The 15,824-nt window shown below is 37.3% G+C and overlaps 1 protein-coding gene, 1 long non-coding RNA gene and 1 pseudogene across 4 annotated transcripts; 1 reads left to right on the plus strand and 2 right to left on the minus strand.

Moving 5' to 3' along the window:
• Nucleotides 1–357: 357 nt before the first annotated feature.
• LOC147523025 (paired amphipathic helix protein Sin3-like 3) lies at nt 358–7,306 on the minus strand (annotated as a pseudogene). Its single transcript, XR_015200209.1, has 9 exons — nt 7,207–7,306; nt 5,934–6,536; nt 2,599–2,666; nt 1,712–2,366; nt 1,511–1,611; nt 1,302–1,436; nt 1,019–1,179; nt 607–933; nt 358–511 (listed from the first exon to the last, which is right to left on the minus strand). The product of XR_015200209.1 is annotated as a paired amphipathic helix protein Sin3-like 3 (transcript).
• Nucleotides 6,915–13,775, plus strand: LOC147523026 (peroxisome biogenesis protein 12-like). Of its 2 annotated transcripts, none has more exons than XM_086596600.1 (10): nt 6,915–7,461; nt 7,559–7,664; nt 8,720–8,868; nt 9,120–9,369; nt 10,549–10,658; nt 11,328–11,402; nt 11,491–11,577; nt 12,513–12,599; nt 13,143–13,283; nt 13,375–13,775. In XM_086596600.1, exons 1-10 carry the CDS (start codon nt 7,354–7,356, stop codon nt 13,444–13,446), a joined length of 1,185 nt encoding a protein of 394 aa, XP_086452726.1. In that variant the 5' UTR covers nt 6,915–7,353; the 3' UTR covers nt 13,447–13,775. The 2 variants fall into 2 exon arrangements, with proteins under 2 accessions (XP_086452726.1, XP_086452732.1); XM_086596606.1 differs by having other exon boundaries at nt 6,923–7,461; nt 13,146–13,283.
• On the minus strand, nt 12,626–15,148 carry LOC147523027 (uncharacterized). The gene is made up of 3 exons (XR_015215499.1): nt 15,004–15,148; nt 14,656–14,902; nt 12,626–14,537 (listed from the first exon to the last, which is right to left on the minus strand). It is a non-coding gene; the product is annotated as an uncharacterized LOC147523027 (long non-coding RNA).
• Nucleotides 15,149–15,824: the final 676 nt, after the last annotated feature.

Below are 15,824 nucleotides of genomic sequence, written 5' to 3' on the forward strand. Positions count from 1 at the left end.
CATAGAAGTTTTAGATTATTAATTATTATTATTTTTTATTAGAAGAAAATGAAAAACCCGACTAACTGTCAAGAGTCCGGTTCCTCTATAACCGGGTACAGAGATTGATCTCTGTACCACACACACACGTCTCGTATCTCGACGCACACACACACATCTCGGAGTATTCACACAGGTATCGAGGCACACACACACATCTCGATTTCGAATCGACAGTGAGATAACACAGTTACAGAGATCAATTTCTGTAACCGGTTGTAGAGATCTCGAACCGAAAATGATGAGAGTCAAACCTAGTTGACGTTAAAGTTGGGGGTGGTCTAAAACCCTAAAAATAAGTAACAAATTTACCATCAATGCACCAACGGCATTAGGAGGATAAAAATTTGTGGAATCTGTGTACTTTAAGAGCATTGCCATTTGAGCAGTTTGCCTGGTCATGGCATGAGAGCTTTCCCTGTTTACATTTCATTCGATACAAATAATCTTCGGTGTCCAAAACATAAGATACCTACCACAGCCATGAACACACCCATATAACAAAACTATACGAGAGCACAAGAAAGATACTTAAACATTGAGACTAGAGAACACAGCCTGTGATACCTTCGATGAATTGCAAGCTATCTTACACTTAAGACCATTGGACACTCTAACTCCTTCCATGGCAGTGCATGAAGCAGAAAACTCGTCTTCAGTAGCATATTTTCGCTTATTTTTGCTTGAAATTAATATGAACCATTGAATTAAAGAAATCCGTAAAAAGTTACTACTATGTGGATGTGCCTTGTTAAATACCTCGCAAGGAACAACTGACAGGAATTCATCGTGCAGATAACTTGCAAAATTAGGGTCTATGGAAACAGCAGTTACTTCAGGCTTTTCATAACCATAATCCATCAGCTGTATAGACAAACGGGTTGGACTAGAAGACTGCACAACAAAGAAAAGAAAATTATCATGGCAATCCAAGAAAAGTCACCCTGCTTAAGGAAACTAAAAACTGGCAACTGAAGACTTCACATTCAAATCGATATATATTCTCATCGTGGAGGACACGAGCATTTTCATGGTATACTGATTAAATCCACAAATCTTATAGGTTTCCTTGAGTTCTCATATGCATGCAGTTGAAGAAGCTTATTGTCCATTTCATCAGTCGCAACCGTTTGAAGTTGTATTAACCACGAATAAGAATAATATCCATGCTGCTATACTACTAGTACCAAGCATAAATCCTTTATCAACAAGAGGGAAAACCTAAGACCTAATTCAAAACCAAAAGAACATAGCTTACCTGCTTGACAAGTTTATGTATTAACTTGTCTAATGTGAACAGAATATATGCCTGAGTTCCAACTATAGCTCTGCATTCATCCTCGAACTTTGTATTGTCAGAAGTACCATCAATTAAATTGTATATGGCATTCAGTAATCTGCAAACAGGAGAATCCAAATCAGTATATACCAATCCACTTTACATAGGACATCCCGTCAGAAATTAAACCACCAGGCGTAGTAGTCAGGTTGGCCTAAATCCTTTGAAGTTCTCCATTTCCTTTCACGAGACGATGAGCTCTTTTTTCCTATCAGCATTCTCTCATAAAGTGTCTGTGACCAACGATTAAACCATGTATTCATGAATAATTTCAAATAAGATTTGTATCTACAAGGAGTGTATATTTATGAAAAAAGTAAAACAAATTCTTACCTCATGAAGCCTAAAAACCACATACAAGGAGTCGTTCCCATAAAAAATTCGAGAATTTTTCTTTTCTTTGCCATGCAACAAAGAAGGGACATGTTTTGCAATGTTTTGCAAGAGGCTTCACATTCTCTAGAAAACACTTAGAACATGGCAATGACATGCTATCTCCGTATACATCATGTGCATCAGCAGTCCCCTCAGCCCCTCCTTCACTTTCTGCCTTGGTATCATGACTTACATCTTCCTCATCTTCTTCATGATCTTCCCGAGAGCATTCGTCACCTTCACCAGACTCACTCCCTGAAACATCTTCACCAGCCATGGAAGCATTATCACTTTCCTCCATCAATCTTTGTGCACTTTCCTCCCCCTCATCATCAGCATCAGCACCATTTTCGCCTCCTGCCTCACGACGGCATAATGCTTCTTGTCCATGTTTGGCTTCATATTGCCTCTTTGGAGTAGATTCCTTAGCTTTTGGCACGACATCTGTGCCAGAAGTTTTATAGACTCGAAAATTATCCTCTTCAAAACCTTCAGTTGGAAAAAACTCACCCTCTTCTCTATCGACCTTGCTATGACCAACAGAATCATCAACCTTAGTGCTTTCTGCCAACACCCCATTTGTCGCTATAACTGGTTTTGTACTATCACCATCCTACAGGGAATGAGAAATGTACTTTGAGCACCGAATAGCTACTTAGACCTAATCCAGACTAACAATAAGCCAAGAGTTTTGTGATCATTGCAGTAAAAGAATTTAGTATCAAGCTACGGAAAAAATATGGCCATAATAGTCTGTGCTTATTCTAGGTTTTCATTCGTACACTGCACATCTCTATTAACTAGGATAGTTAGGACCTTCAAGGGATCCTAATGTAAGCTCATACATGTGATGAAGGTATGGCTTCATTTGAAAGTCCAGCCTCAAGCGCACCCTCAACAGCAGCATTATAACACCCCGTGTTTTTTTATACGTATTTTTCTATTTAATTAATTAATTTAATTATTTATTTTAAAAATTTGTCGGATTGGACTCGGGGATACGTGGGCTTGGTTTTGGGCCCGAGTCGGTGTTGGGCTTGGGTTTCGGACCCAAGTATATAAACACATTGTTCTAGAGAATAGGGTTTGGAAGATAATAAAATATAAAAAAATGGAGCGGAGAAAGAAGTCTGGTTTCTTTGGAGAGGGTGGAGCACGACGATTCGGGCTAGGAAAATTGGCCGAAGTTAGTTAAGGTGAGTAGCTATTTTGCTATTTCCTTTGGATTTATCGTTTTCGCGGTACATCCGTTTTATTAAACTTTGTTAAATTTGAATTTTGTTATTAAACCGTCGTGAACTTTGTTAATTGGGTAAACTGTTCGAACTCGGAGGTTTTAATGGCGGATCGATAACTCGCCAAGAAACCTCTATGAGTGGATCGTCATTGTTGTTTGTTGTATGGTTTGAAGACGCGTTTTCGCGTTTTGTTGGTTGAAATTCGTTGGTTGATGTCGGGCAAGCTCTGTCGAAGCTTCCGACAGACGACAATAATGCGTCGACCCACGTAAATCGTTTTGTTTGTTTTAATTTCGCCGGCTTGAATGGTTTGTTGGGTTGTGTGTGTGGGGATGTCGAGTGAGGGCGATGAAGCTTGGAGGCGTTAATGGCGTAGGTGTTGGGTTTTTTTTCTTGGGTTTAATTGGTTGTTGAGTTTTGTGGATGAATGGGTTGATGTTTGGTTGTGAGGGGTGTGTGTGAGGGGGTAGTGAGGAGGCGTGAATCTTTGTTGGAAGCTTGTCGCAGACCATTAATGGCGGCAATGAAGGTTCCAGATCCAGTTTTGTTTGAAGTTTTTAAACTTAAGAATTGAGTTTGTGGCTTTGAGTAAAGTTGTAGGGTTGGTTATAGGGAGTGAAACCATGGGGTCAAAGTGGGTGGTCGATTAGAGCTTTTGGTGGCCGGATTTTTTTGCTGGTGGTGGAGCTGCTAGAGCTGTGAGGAAGATGACCGAATTTGGGCTTGGGGCTTGGGCCCGGTTTTGGTTTTGGTTGGGCCGACTTTGTTTTAATTTTGTTTGGGCCCTTTTCCCATTAGTTGTGTTGGGCCCATTTCTATTTTAAGTGGTTGGGCCGAAATGTTTTATTGGCTTGGCCGAAATTTCAATAGTGGTTGGACCGAAATTTCAGTTTAGTGTTAGTTGTGGGCCGAGTTCTATTCCGGATTTGGGCCAAACTAATTAGCTGTTTTGGGCCTGTTCAGTATAAGTTTTTGGGCCCGTTTCTAATATTGATTGGGCCAGTTTAATTCGATGGTTGGGCCGAACCCATTTGTGTTTTGGACCAGTTTAATTAGTTTTCTTTGGACCGGTTTCTAATTTATGTGGGCTGGTCCTTATGACCCCAATTGGGTCAGGTGGAATAAATAAGTTGGTTTGAGACTTTCGGGTTCTAAGGTTTGGGCTTGGCCAGTTGGGTCCGAACTATGACCTTAGTCACGAGCCCATGAGCCACGCACTTTGACTTTAGTCATGAACCATGGCTATGACCCTGAACCTGTTGAATATAGAAACGACAGTTGGACTTCGACCATAATGGTTGACTTTGACCAGGGTTGACTTTGACCAGTTGACCAAATTTGACCTTTTAACTCGGATTATGATTTGGGTTATTAAGATAGGTCTAGGGCTATTATCATACTTGACTTTAGGCTAAGACCTCTATATATACGTGTGTATGTGTATTAACTACTATGTGATTTTGCTGTATTTTATTATATACAACGTTATGACACTAAGACATCCCTGAAATTAATAACGCGTAAATAAAAAATACAGAAATCAAGATACGCATTCGTTATCTTAAATGATATATAAAATAAAGTTCAATAATGCGTAAATAAATTTACCGCACTCTTTTAGAATTCTCCACGCCTAAAATTTCATAATTGACTTTTATGACTGTTGATGTCATATGTTAGGTGGGCATTTATTGAATGTGTCATAAATGGCCCGTTAGCGTTATATAGGGGTATTCATTGAATGTGCCATGAATGACCCGGGTATTCATTGAATGTGCCATGAATGACCAGATTGTTTGGACTACCCTAGAGAGGAACTAAGGTATACGCCTTGCGGGTTAGTTGTATTCCTTGAGTGTACAGGAATGTAAGGTTAGGTATTCCTTGAATGTGGCGGGAATGACCTAAGGTACATAGGTTGTGAAATATGTGTATAAGAAAAGTAATTGATTAATTAATAAGAGAAATTAATTTGAAATTGCGAGTGTGTTTGGGTTTACTTCTGAATACCTATAGGATATCTACACATATTATATAGAAGTTCTAACTTTTTCTTTTGGGGAGGGTAGGACTTAATAACATTTTCTTGGAGGACGCCGGTCCTACCCTTATCTGGTGAGTGGATATATCGGTAAGTGTTAATGCAATGATTTAGATATTAAAATGAGTGATTTGAATGAGTTAATATAATGGAAGTCTTGCTTGGGAAGACGTTATCTTGGGTTGAAATGACGGAACTACTGCCTTCCAAGCCGATAATGATTAAGTTATGGGAAAATATAAAGTGGTTATTTGGATAATTAAAGTATGATAATGTTTATATGTGGTTATTCTACTCATACCAAAGAAATTCAATTTTTTGACCCATGTTTGCTTTGTTTTGGCAACGTGGGTGTGTTCTTAGGAACATAGGTGGAAGGCAATGGAACCATGGCGTGTGATTTGGATTTCTGGAGGCGAGCAGCCCGGGAGTTTAATTTATTAGGTCTGATCTTTGGAATGATGTAATAACGTAGGTTACATTTTTATATGACATGAGAATACGATGTTGGAAATTTTTATTCTTAAAGTTTGTTTATGTTTGTATTGGGATGGAAGAAAGTTCTGAATAAAGTGATAGTTGAGGAATTTGGAGATTTTTGTTGTTAAGTTGATCCTGTTGTGATGTGGGTTTTAGGTTTTGACATGTGTTGTATCACCCCGTCATAGCCTGGGTTTTTAGACAATTGAACATAATGATGTTTGAGATATTTATATTTCAAATATTTATTATTTTAATTGTTTAGAAAATCGGGCTGTGACAAGCATGACAGGTTTTGGGTGGTGTTACACTAAGCCCTTGCAATGAGAAAGTATCACAGCAGTCATAAATCCAAATTATAACCTTCAAAATAGAAAAGTGATGACAAATAAGCAATTTATGTTTGAGGGGTTATCATGACTTTGTTGTGCTCTAATAGCAAGTGAAGCATTGTTGTTGGTTAGCTTTTTATTAGAATTAGCTTGTGCGCTAATTATTGCTGATTTCTCAACCACAGGAACATTATTCGACATTCTTCCATTTTGAAGAGCATCTCTCCTACAGCTAATTTGATCTATACCATGAACACCATCTTCTTTAGCTTTTCCCCCATTTACAAATCCATCCCTGCAAAAACTTGCTTGTTCAGGTGGAATGTTGTCATCTTCGTTGCTAAGAGAGTTGGGTTGCTTGACATTATCGATAGCAACTTCATCATCTGGACTGCCATTGCTTTCTCCTATACTTGCTACACGACTTTTTACATGACTTTTAGCCTTTACAACATCTTCACTGTCCTCTGTCCCCTGTTGCCTAGGAGGAATACCCAACATTGGTTCTAAAAAAGTCGTCCAGATCCTCATAACTTTCTCCAACTGTTCTGTGGTTGTACAGACCTCATTACATGAGTATTTTATGATCTGATGTAAGTCTTCATGGATGTCTGAATCAGAATACTCAAATTCTATATTAGGAATTATAGAACGTCTATTCCCAACAGCAACTGCAAGAAGGACATCGTCCTCTTTATTTCTTTAATCTCAGCCAATAAAGCTGTACAATAAAAAATGTACAATGAGTTATAGGAATGAAAAGTAGAAGAGAATAAACATTAAACTGGTTCTAGACTTAAATTGAATACATATTAAATCTGAGAGACCACACGAAACGAAGTTGAGATGTTGATGTAGCCTATTAATACCAACACAAAATACAAATAAATTATGACACATAAGAAAATCAAATCCCTACTAAATGGAGCATATTTAGTCAAATTTCATTTATGTTTTAGTCTTTGACAACTAATATTTAAATTAAGATAAGTACATGAATAAGCATTAACAAGTAAGATTCAAAACCTAAATTTTGCAAGTGAAAATTGGTGTATAATCCTAGGACTACTGATATCCTTTCTTAAGACAATCTTAAGAGAACCTCAACAAAATTGAACTTTTGTATTTCCATTCTTGGCCTTCATTCAAAAAACATATCAATAGATCACAATCTCGTAGACATCAATTATACGTCCGGCTAGGTAGGCAGCAAAATTTCGGCCGTTCGATCACCAAATCTAAATCAGAAATCAATGAACAAAATCCAAACCGAACAGGGGTATTTTTGTAAAATTAATTGTTTCTCTCCCAAATTTCATTTTAATTCTGCCATAAAAAAACCCTTCTCTCTCTCCTCCAGACCTCCACTACTAGAAATCGAAAATAGGAATTTGGTAAATTTCCAACCCAAAATCAAAGCAATTTGAAGAACCCCCTTCTTTCTGTGCTTCATTGAGCTCATTCCTCAAAAACCCCAACACTTAATCAAACTTGAAATCTCAAAAAAATATGTTGTTTCAAGTGGGTGGACAAGGGGTTCGTCCCACTTTCTTTGAAATGGCAGCAGCACAACAACTTCCAGCAAGTCTAAGAGCTGCTTTAACATACTCCATTGGTGTAAGTCCCACCTTTTTGTTTTTAAATTTATGATTTTTGGATGTTTTTTAGTTAATTTAAGGTTTGGGTAATTGTTTTTTTGGTTGGTTTGATGCAGGTTTTGGCTTTGAGAAGAACTTTTCTACATAAAGTGTTGGATTATGATGATGAGTTCTTTGCATTGTTGATGTTGGTCCTTGAAACTCATAGCTTGAGAACTACAGGTTTGTTTTTTCTTCTTGTTATGCTGTCTGTTTTGTTAATTTTGAGTTATTGCTTGTGTTTTCAGGTGTTTTAGAGATTGCCCATTGTTTTGTTTGTTTAGCAGACTGCGTATCCTCTTAATTTTGGTATTAAAGTTTCAAAGAGTTCGTTGGGATTTTCGAACGAGGATTAGAGCAAAGCTAGAAGGCAACCCACTTTGTGAATTTCATACATGCCACATCACTAAAAGAAATTATTTTGGTCTTGGTATTTGAACTATGAAGTACATTGTTGAATCCCAAGACATTTTTTTTTTGAGGTGACATGTATGGAATTCGCAAAGTGGGTAGCCTGCTTTAGCATTTCTCTAACTAAATATGTAGTTTACTTCTTCTTGGAAATCCACAAAGTGGATCTCATCGAACGTTGTTTATCTTGGACATTGACAACAAATATACGACTTCTAGGAGCATGTTTTGGCTCAGAAACTATTCGACTGCTCGGAAACCACGTCACCGTGTCTCAAGGGCACCAGCCCCAGAACGTATTGACTATCGAAGAGCCATCGTTGCACGAGTAATTAAACTCCCTAGTCACTGCTTTCGGTTTGAACCCACGACCTCCCACAGTATGACAGTGTCACACAACTGCTAGCCACAAAAACTTATGTGCTTGATGAACGAAAACATGTATTAGAATTGTGCAAGGTATAAGGTGACCAATAAGTGCATGACAAATTCCTAGTGAGAGTTGATGTATCAACTATCAACATATTGTCATGTCCACGTCATTCATGTCGATTATTACTGCTCTTCTATATATGTCATCCATGTGTGATTTAGCACTTGGTCATGTTGTCATATGCATGTCATCAATGTATTTTATGTAAAGATTGTTGAACAGTGACTTGGCTGAGATCTAGTTATTGGGATTTGGGAGTTTGATTTCCTTTCCAATAATATTTGAGTTGGTTGGTCTCGATAAGGATGAATTGGGTGAATAGAGTTCCCAACTTGTAGTCATTACCTCACTTGACGTTTCACACTTGTTTTCTGGTTTACAAACTTGTTTGCAGAGGCTTCTTTTGCCGAGTCTCTGTATGGCTTGCGAAGGAGAGCAGTGAAGTTAAAAGTGAGCAAGGACAATTCTCATACAAAAGAAGGTGATAGGCTTCATCATTCGGGACTAGAGAAGCACCAAAGAGTCCTCTCTGTTGCATTTCTGGTACAACCTTCTTCTTTAGCAATCTCTGTTGCGCCTTTTTGTAGCGTTTTGCAGTCTCGCTTTTACATATCTTTTTTACTTTTTAAATTGTATTTCATTATTGTGATAGTTTTTGCCTTTGCTTCCTGGAATAAACTCTATTATCTAATTTGCTTACAATCTTTTGGAGCACGCATATTTCTATGTATGTGTATGCGTATTCCCCCGTTCAAGTTCACATATTGATATTCAGTTTCTACTTGATCTTGTAGGTTGTTCTGCCATATTTCAAATCAAAGTTGCATTCTATCTACAACAAAGAGAGGGAAGCTACACTTCAAGCTAGTCTATGGGGACCGAGTGATGTGAGATTTGATGATTCTGACTATTTTGATAGCGGTGAAACTTCTCATGTTACCTCAGGAACTTTGAGTTCGGAAGGTTCGCGATGGACACACATTCAGAAGAGGATTGAGGCAATTATTGGTGCTTGCTACCCATGGATACATGCAGGCAATGAAGGTAGATTTCGCTGTTTAGAAGCTACATCAGTTTGAAGGATTATTTTGGTTTGCTTTCAAACAGTAAACTCACTCACATCATTTTAATATCCTTGTTGTATGAGTATCTAGATCTTACATATTATTCTCAAGTGCATATTAGTCATTAGTCAGGTGTGGCTATGTAATATTGTTGTTTCATTTGTAGTAGATTACGGAGTTGCCATAGTATGAAGGGCGTGTCATAAATGATTCGGCAAAGCTAAATTGGAAATGGCCTCTAAACTTTTTTGCTTGATGTGGGAAATCGGGAACACTAAGGGTTACGACTTACGAGGGGGCAAACCGTGAACAGGTAGGAAGAAACATGTAATGAGGTAATAGTGGGAAAAAGTATGCAAATATAAAAAATTGGTTTCCGAGTGGTACGGGTTTGAGTCTCCTGTAAAATGGCTTATTTAGTGGAAGCAAGTTTTGCAGTGAATATGAGTTTAAGCCAATGTTACTGCACTAGTGGAGCTTATTGACGATGATAAAACTCGGTGCAGTCTATTATATGTTGTTGAAGGTCTCTACTTAAAGCATTATGCATGAGGCCTAATATTCCTCCGAGACTATCAAATGCATCATATTGTAATTGTTGCTTACATGTCTTCTATTTATATGACATGGGAGTTGAAATTTCATTCTTTATATTTGTAGCTCGACTCGTGCCCTATCTTGAAGAAAACAAACCATTCTTTGTTTTAATGAAACTACCATTTCGTGAACTGATTTTAATGAATATCTTGCTAACCATTATATCTAATTCATATTTAGATTGTTTTTCATGATCCTTTTCTGAAAGTTATGGATGCACATGAACAACCTGTCAATGTTGTATTTTGAGCATGGCATTACCTTTATACATTAATTTAGTTCCATGATAAAAGTTCTCTGATTTAAAGAATTTTGAACAAAACAATAAGACTATTGGATGATCTCCTTCACAGTTCTACATTGATTTGACTTGTATCTGTACAGAACATCAACTCGGATGAGAGAACCAGGATTAATGATTTCTAGGCACTCTTAGCTATCCTTAAGTAATCATAAGAGTTATAGTCTCTTTGTTGGCTTTTATTTTCAGTTGTACCTTCTGCAAATATCTGCCATTGAATGCTCAGTCTCAGGCTCTCAGCTCTATAGTAAATTGGTGCAGGACTCACATTTGCTTACCAGCTGTTATATCTGTTGGATGCTACTGGATTTTATTCCCCTGGATTGCATGCACTTGGCATTCATGTCTGTCGTGCAACAGGACAAGAGCTGGTAAGCTTTCTCCAGTCGCTTTCTATTTACTCAAATTGCATTGAACTTTATGGTTGGATTACCTGCTTACCATCCCAAACACGTAGATAACATATTTATGAGAATTGAGAACTATCATGACACAAATTTATGTTTGATACTACTACACTAAATTGAGGATGTCTCATGGGCCTGCATGGAGATGAGCCAAGGGCTGGTTACAATACTTGTGAGAATATTTCACCTGCAAATTTAAGTTTATGTGGACAATAATACCCTTATCGGAAAAAAATTGGCAATGTGGATACCCCAGGCAATGTTGACTTGATTGTCCTTTTGATGGGTTGTGATGATGGCATATGATTTCCTTGTTATGGTGTTGGCTTAGTAAAGGTGAAAACCAGATATACAACTATCCATGTTGACCTCTATATCGAATAATTATTAGGGTAGTTAGGGATGCCCCATTACTAAATCATCTCGTAGCCGTTGGGGTTATTCTTATTATCACGTAGTGAAAGTTGGCGTGTCTTGGTAACATGGCTTTATAAGCCCGTTTTTCTGTTCTTATGCTTATGTTCCCTTTATCCTCATAAATAGGACATGATGGGGCCATTTACACTTGTTTTCCTTCCTTCCAAAAGCTCAGTACCTTGTACTTAATTTTAATTTGTTTTGATGTCAAGGTAGATGGACACTTCTTCTAGAATTTCAAAAATAAGGAGCCGGGAGCGTGAGAGACTTCGTGGACCTCCTTGGTTAAAGGTATAAATTATCTTACACAGTTTACATGTAATTGATAGTGTTTGAGCTCTATTTAATTTTCTCGTTCGAATGCTTTTTCATTTTTCAGACATTACAAAGAGTGTTACTGAGTTGTATGTACACCACACTGGACTATGCACAAACTGGTCTCATTGCTGCAGTGTTCTTCTTCAAAGTGAGTGTGCCATTGCTATTTTGTGAACATTGCTGTGTGATCTGTGGTTGGTAATGCAATACTTTCATATCTTATATAACAATTCTTCGGTTCATGTTGCATTCACTGTCCTATTCTTTAATTATTATCACAATGGACGTAGACATGTCAATAGTGCACGTGAATGACTGCATATGAACATAATGTCCCTTGGTTGATGTCATTCATTAAAAATGTTTCTTGTTTGATGAATAGATGGAACTGAATGGTTGTTGTTTTGATTTGTTTTTAATGGGCGGATAGTCAAGGAGGGAAGTCAGATTGGTTTTGTTTTCCTTGGACCCTAGGAGCCAATGGGAAGTTTGTTTTGCTGGTATTAAGCAAGATGATTGCACTCATATCAAATTAGAATATTGGTGATGTTTAGTTCAAAAGACATAAAGGGAGATGCATGCATTTGATTAGTTCAGATGTTTCGTCAGTCAAAGTATTAAACTCAGGCTTGCTCTTTTCCTTCATCTAGCGTCACCTACCATAAAAGTTTGGAAGAGTTGAGAATACAGTCCTAAATTGGATTTTGAGTGCCTTGCATAACAGTATATTAGTTCCCGGGTTTATAAAAAAAACTAAAAAGTTATTAGTTCCCGGGCTTCTCCACTCACCACCAATTGGTTGCGAGTTGGATGCTTTAGGGTTTAATATGGTATTAGAGCAAGCTATTGTATTTTGCCCAAGGGCCCTGTTTATTCCAGGTTTCCCAGGCATGTTGTCCACGTATTAGGCTGAAGTAACGGCACATGTGAGGGGGCGTGTTGAGAATATAGTTCCATATGGGATATTGAATACCTTGCATAACAGTATATAAGTTCCTGGGCATCTCCACTCATCACCAATTAGTTTTGAGTTGGATGCTCCAAAGTTTTAATAGAAACTAACACACCACTGAAATTTTACAGATGATGGAGTGGTGGTACCAGTCTGCGGAAGAAAGAATGTCAGCTCCTACTGTATATCCACCACCTCCTCCGCCACCACCTCCAAAGGTAATTGTCATGTACCATTTCACTCATATTGTTTAATACATTTCTGCATTTTCCCTCATGTGGTCTATGTTCCAAGTAGCAAGGGATTTACTAAATAAAATGTTTTTCGTCTTGCACAGTCACAACACACTTGAGATTGGTAAACAAATCATGATCACACAAACAAATCTCAATAGCTAATATAGGAGCATGTAACCTATTTAATCTCGAATCAGTTGTGCATGCTGTCACATATTTCCTTACTGTCTCCTTTCACATCAACTTTAATCTTTGCATTTTTAATTGCTCTCATAGAATGTTTGAGTTGCAAGATTGGGCTTCTTAATAAGAAAAGTAATTTAGAACCTGCCACTTTGTTACATGTTTACTGTTTGGTAGGAGACGCAACCAATGACATCTTAATCTTTCTACCGACTAGGTGTTATGGTGTCATCTACTAGTGATTCCAGAGTTAGCTTCTATTGGATAGTGATTTCTTTAAGTTTAGATAATTTCATTTCCCAATTAATAAAATCCAACTCTGTGGAAAAAACACATGTAAAGCAGGTTGCAGAGGCGGGAATTCCATTACACCCCGATGGAACAATTTGCCCCCTGTGCTCGCAGAAGCGTGTAAATCCATCGGTGGTTGCAGTCTCAGGGTTTGTTTTCTGCTACCCATGCATATTCAGATATGTATCGCAGGTGGGAAACTTCATGCCATTCCTTACAAAAATTTGAACCATGTCAATTTTCACCTTTAAATGATCTTATTTATTCATTGTTTGCACAACAGTATAAGCGCTGTCCAGTGACCTTGATGTCTACAACTGTTGAGCAAATACGGAGGCTTTTTCATGATGTGTAGAAATAATCCAGTCAGAACTCAGAAGTTAGGAAACCAATTATACTTAGCTTGTAGGACCTGACTCAGGTATGCTCCCGAAGAAGCGCAGATGGAAAATCAGAAAATGTACACAGGAACACACCATATGTCGTTAAAATAATGTCAAAATATTCATCCTTGTTATTGTTCCTTTTCCCTTTGTTATGTGCTGAAATGGTGTAAAATTAATCAATTCATTTGAGATAATGCAGTCATCTCAAGCGTGATGTCCTTGGCACACTGAATTGAAGTGTTTGTATTACGAAAATAACGAACATGGATGTTTGTATGATAATCTCAAATTTCTACAATGGTTGTATAATATACTGTTCACCTATGTTCTCGTCACCAGTAATTTAGAGCAGAAAAGGAGGCTACTAACGTGGAGTCCAGAAATAATGTGGCTAAATACTGCATTGTATGATTGATAACTGGCAAGAGGCTAAGAGCAAATATATTCATGAAGGGCAATTCAAATTTACAAAACGAAAAAAGCTTAAATAATATTTTCATAGTTTGTACCAGATAGATCTGAACCCAAGATGAAAACAAAGATGAACAATTTAGAGAACCTCGAGGGCATCGAGGTCATAGGTAATATAAGGTATTAAGTTGTACTTTAACTGAGTCTAAAAGGTTAGAGTGGTGTTGGACCTTGCTCCGTAGGGTTTAGGGTCTATGGAAATTTACTAACTGTTACAAGAACCTCTGCCTCAATGATGCATGTATCTTTCAACAGGAAACCCTTCGTATTTTTGTCGTTAAGAGCATCAAGTGACACGAAATGTGGAAAGCCATAGCCAAAAGTTAGCTGCTGAGAAAAGAAAGAAAAAAAAAAGGGGGTTCAGGCTTACCTTATGAGAAAACTCCGTGAGAATCATGTAGTAATGTAAGTTAAGATTTTACTTTTCTTCTCAGTGTGTCCGCTCTGGGTTTGGTCTCTGACTCGAAGCTTGTAGTCTACATACACTTTCTGACCTTTAGGAAATGGTGTTGAACGATCCAATGTTAAATACACAGAAATGCTAGCATCTTTGGTCATTCCAGAGCCCCTGGGAGATAGCTTAATTTGCCTGAATCAAGTGAGAAACGAAGAAGAAGATAAGATGGAGAAGAGTTGAAGATTCTTCTTGTTCGTAAGCTGAAAATGACATAAGTCACATGCCGAATGGATAGTTCCATTTTATTTACCATTTGTAGTCGCCTTGAGTAATAAAAATCATCCTTCGACTGTGAAACTCTTTCAATCTTCCATGAATAGTTTATACTACTTGCGTCTGTTATAAGTGAGAGACATTCACCTTGGCCTTTATTCTTGCAAACAAAAACCTCAGCTCCGAAAACGAAAGTGTCATTGAGAAGGTTGTAAGGGATATGAATTGGGGGAAGCCCCATTCTTTCTTCATTGCATGAAAGCGGCGAACTCTCCGTCCATTATCTGAGCATCACAATATTCTTATGGCTCAAATCCAATGTGGGTGTGCGTGGTCTAATTGTTGCAATAATTAAGTGGCAGTAACAATTCTCTTAGATTCTTACCAATATTGTGAAGCAAAAGCGTTGGCATGACAAACTACATAAAAGAAAATCGGACAAGAGATTATCTTCCACCTTCACATACTTGTCTCGGATCTGATCATACAGAAAAAACCTGAAAAATACGTATACTTCCCAACTAGTTGGAAGAGAGTTGGTCGGCTACAGCCAAATAGAGAGAAATGTGATCTTTCTCATTTATGTCCTTGTTTCCACTTGGATGCAATGATAATTTCCTACCAATACGAAGTATCCAAAATTTCAAACATTTTCAGAAAAATGAAATGGAGTCAGGTGGTCACAGGGTATGTTTCCCCATCCAACTATCTTACTATATATATATCTACTATATCTACTATCTATATACTAAAGCAGAGACCTTTAAAGAAGGATTTTCTCTCTCCTATGTGGCACTCTAATATGAGAGTTAGCTTTTTTTTCTATCTTATGTGGCACTCTAATATGAAAGATAATATTTTCTAATAGTCTCCCCAGGTACATGGAACTCTTTGGAGAGTTTGAGTGTATTTCTAATTCTTATATTTTGAGAGTTTAAGTATATTTTCAATTCTTATATATTTGATAAAAAAAAAAAAAAAATACTAAAAAAAATAGGTGATTTGTAGAAATACGAATCAAACACTTTTAGTGTTCCAATTCTTATATATTTGATCAAATAAAAAAAAATGCTAAAAAATAGGTGATTTGTATAAACTAATTTCCTATTACAAATCATACAATTTTAGTATCTATGATAAAACATCGACTTATTTCGAATATATCCTTAACATGGCTTCAAAACATAGTTAAAAACAATTATATAA

Source organism: Coptis chinensis, chromosome 1 (genome assembly GCF_015680905.1).
Source record: "Coptis chinensis isolate HL-2020 chromosome 1, ASM1568090v1, whole genome shotgun sequence".
In the NCBI taxonomy this organism is placed as follows: Eukaryota; Viridiplantae; Streptophyta; class Magnoliopsida; order Ranunculales; family Ranunculaceae; genus Coptis; species Coptis chinensis.